This window comes from Pecten maximus, chromosome 6 (assembly GCF_902652985.1).
Source record: "Pecten maximus chromosome 6, xPecMax1.1, whole genome shotgun sequence".
In the NCBI taxonomy this organism is placed as follows: domain Eukaryota; kingdom Metazoa; phylum Mollusca; class Bivalvia; order Pectinida; family Pectinidae; genus Pecten; species Pecten maximus.
Window position 1 is genome coordinate 9,225,402 of NC_047020.1, and position 3,134 is coordinate 9,228,535.

Sequence of the window (3,134 nt, forward strand, 5' to 3'; positions counted from 1 at the left end):
CGCTGTTCCAACGATGTGTAGAAGGAGATTTGTGTTCATTTTGTTGAAGTCATAGTGATCAGGTGTAAATATAAGGATTGATTTTTAAGCGCAACAAGTTAAATATGTACTTGCCCCAATATAAATACGTTTCAAGGCAGCTACAAAAATAACAATCGATCTTTAGATAAGAATCTATATCCTGTAAACACTACAGACATAAAAAACATTACACACAGCAAACCTCAAATTAAACAAACCAATATAATTTATTGTGTGATGAAATTGTGACGAAAGGTACAATATATCCCATATCACTCATCTCCCTTTATCTACAAAACCCTAGCTATAAGTAAAGCATATTTACAGATGGCGATTCTTTGATATTTTCAACTTTTAATGAAATGTAAAAAAAACCTGATTAATTTGTCCTTGAATGCTTTCCCATGTTTCCCCATCAATGCATGCACATGTATAAATATGTACTGAAATACGTAACATTGTCTTTACATAAAATTGTCTTTACTGTCACGAAGTACGTTTCTTAAAACAAATATGCAATATGGCTGATATCTCTCCACGAAAGCGTCTGTCGAAGAAACCGTAGATGATCGGATTGACGATAGTATTGGCGTAAACAAGTGTGTACAAAAATCGGTATCCTGCCAATCCATCGCTATCCAGATCTATCCATAGCTTCTCGTGTTGAGATTCGTACACCAACATTATAACCTGCGACACGTAACAGATCACAAATACTACTGTTATCAGCATAAATATCAGTGCTAATTGTATTTCGGATAATTGACTGGTAGCTCGATTAGTGGTCGTTTTGACGGTAGCATATATGGGTTCGCACTGTGTTTCCGAAGAAGACGTAGCTTTTGCGACACCATTGGATGAACATTTGGTCTCTGGTGACGATAGATATTCTGAGACGTTTGTCTCTAATAACGTTCTGGGTGTTGTTCCACGTATGCTATCTGAGTTAGGAGAGATGCATTTCGATCTCGCAGTCCGCGTCGAAGAAAGCGCAATAAGGCCTGCTGCGGTACTCTCACGATACCTTTGTTGTTTGAAAACAGTTTTTCCTATCAGAACATACAGCGTCACCAGACACAAGAGAATGAACACAGCCATGATAGACATGACAGACTTGAACACAAGTGGTTGTAGAGAAGATCTGGACTCGCTGATAATTGTACATATATATCCTAAAGTATTCGTCCTGTCGTCAGTTACCTCCATAATCCCATAGAATAGAAAGCAAGGCCAAGTTAGCAGTGCGGATGAACAAGCTATAAGTACCAGTATTGCCTTTTTAGTATATGCCGTTAGTTGCTTTTTAAACGGTTTACATATTTTTAGATATCTGTTCACAGATATCGCCAGTAGAACAAATGCGGAAGCTACAGAGAAGACTATTGTGAAAAAGTGCATCATTTTGCAGGCTATTCCACTCTTAAACTTGACGGGAAACATATTTACAATGAAACTGCTTACCGTCCCAATAACACAAGTCATCAAGTCAAAAAACGCTATAGATGGAATGAAGAACCGGTCCGTAAGCTTGCCTTTAAAACGGAAGGCATATATGTATAATGTTACAGAGTTCCCTAGCACGCCAACCACAAGGTACATCATCAATATCACAGAAACAGGGATCAGGCGTGTTGATATCTCACTATTCCATTCATCGACATTTCCTTGCTTAATGAATCGTGAGTCGTTTGTGATATTCATAGTAAAAACAACACTGGAATACTATCAAAATCAGACCGTTAACCAGCTGTACGGTATCCACGCACAAATAACTGAAATAATCCTACAACTGTATACTTGGTTTGCTTTTACAGAAAATGCAAGTCAAAGATTTAAACGCGGAGCTTTGTCAGGGAAGGTATATAATACTCTATTACCGCATCCTGTTATGAATCGTTTATGCCGGATCAAGACAATGTCTTAGTAGAACGCATATAAAACTGTAGTACCACTTCCTGTCATTAAGGAGGACATGGATAACTGAAGTACAAGACTTTACATGGTGCCTAGTGAGTCATGTCTTATGTCGGATCTAAACAGTTTATATATCTCACCATGACATATACATACTTATCATCTTTTGTTGTATAAAAATACGACTGGTAGTGGTAATGGAGACAAACAATCAAGGAAATTGAGAGCAAACTTTCCGGAAGCTTATTCAGCTACAATCGACGACGCCCGTCATTTATTCCAAGTAATGTGATGTTTCTAAAATGAAAACGGAGGCAGTGACAACAAAACTAGTGGTTTTTCTAAGGAGCGCCACGCCATCTCAATGTAACTCCAATTAGGAAAGTGGTGTAATCACGGAGATAATGTTCCCTCATACCACGGTCAGCCAAACACTTGAACTCCTTTCACGCATAATAGATAAATTAGCCCTGTTGATTTAGACGTTCTACGTAATGATGTCAGTTACAATTAAAGACTTTAATGCGAGCGAGGGCCCCACGATGGTGAAATACCCGGATAAGGAAATAGGTAGAGGATGATAAATGTTTCCGCCACTAGGCCCTCCGATATAAACCCGAAATCAAGAGTAAGTCTCCTAAGTGGGAGGATACACTTGACAATGTCCGCCCAGTTGATGTTGGTACCGAAACTGATGAGGATGCAGATATCGAAGTGGAAAATAAACTAGACTGAAGGCGTAGGCGCGACGTTTCTTAACTTACCGATAAAATCGAAAATTAAAGATATTGTCTGAGTTGATAATATAATGATCAATTAAAATGCGGTTTCAAGATATGTTTATATACATTATTACGTATATGACAGAACTATTGAATTATATTATATATGTAATGATGCAGAATCAGATTCTCTACGAACCGGCCAAATTATGTAGTATCGATGACGAAGTCCATTGTAGTAATAATGAGTATTATGGACACCAGACATACTGTTCTGTATTTTAAACATAAACATAAAAATAGAATCTTTACCAGACAGCTGGTCGTCTAAAATCATGAATTAACCACAAACAGTTTACTGCTATACAGTTTGTACAAACAGCACAAAGATAATATATATGAAATTCACCAGATAAATAAAATTCCATGCGTATGTTATGGGATGTAAGGAATATATAGTGTAAATCACATTTTCAT

The 3,134-nt window shown here is 37.3% G+C and overlaps 1 protein-coding gene across 1 annotated transcript; it reads right to left on the bottom strand.

Moving 5' to 3' along the window:
* Positions 1 to 241: 241 nt before the first annotated feature.
* Positions 242 to 1,789, bottom strand: LOC117330021 (cholecystokinin receptor type A-like). The gene has a single exon (XM_033888240.1). The coding sequence runs from the start codon at positions 1,720 to 1,722 to the stop codon at positions 508 to 510; it is 1,215 nt and encodes a 404-aa protein (XP_033744131.1). The 5' UTR covers positions 1,723 to 1,789; the 3' UTR covers positions 242 to 507.
* Between the last annotated feature and the right edge of the window lie 1,345 nt (positions 1,790 to 3,134).

Excerpts from the sequence above, each read along its gene's own strand:
- LOC117330021 (XM_033888240.1), bottom strand. The coding sequence starts at position 1,722 with ATGAATATCACAAACGACTCACGATTCATTAAGCAAGGAAATGTCGAT.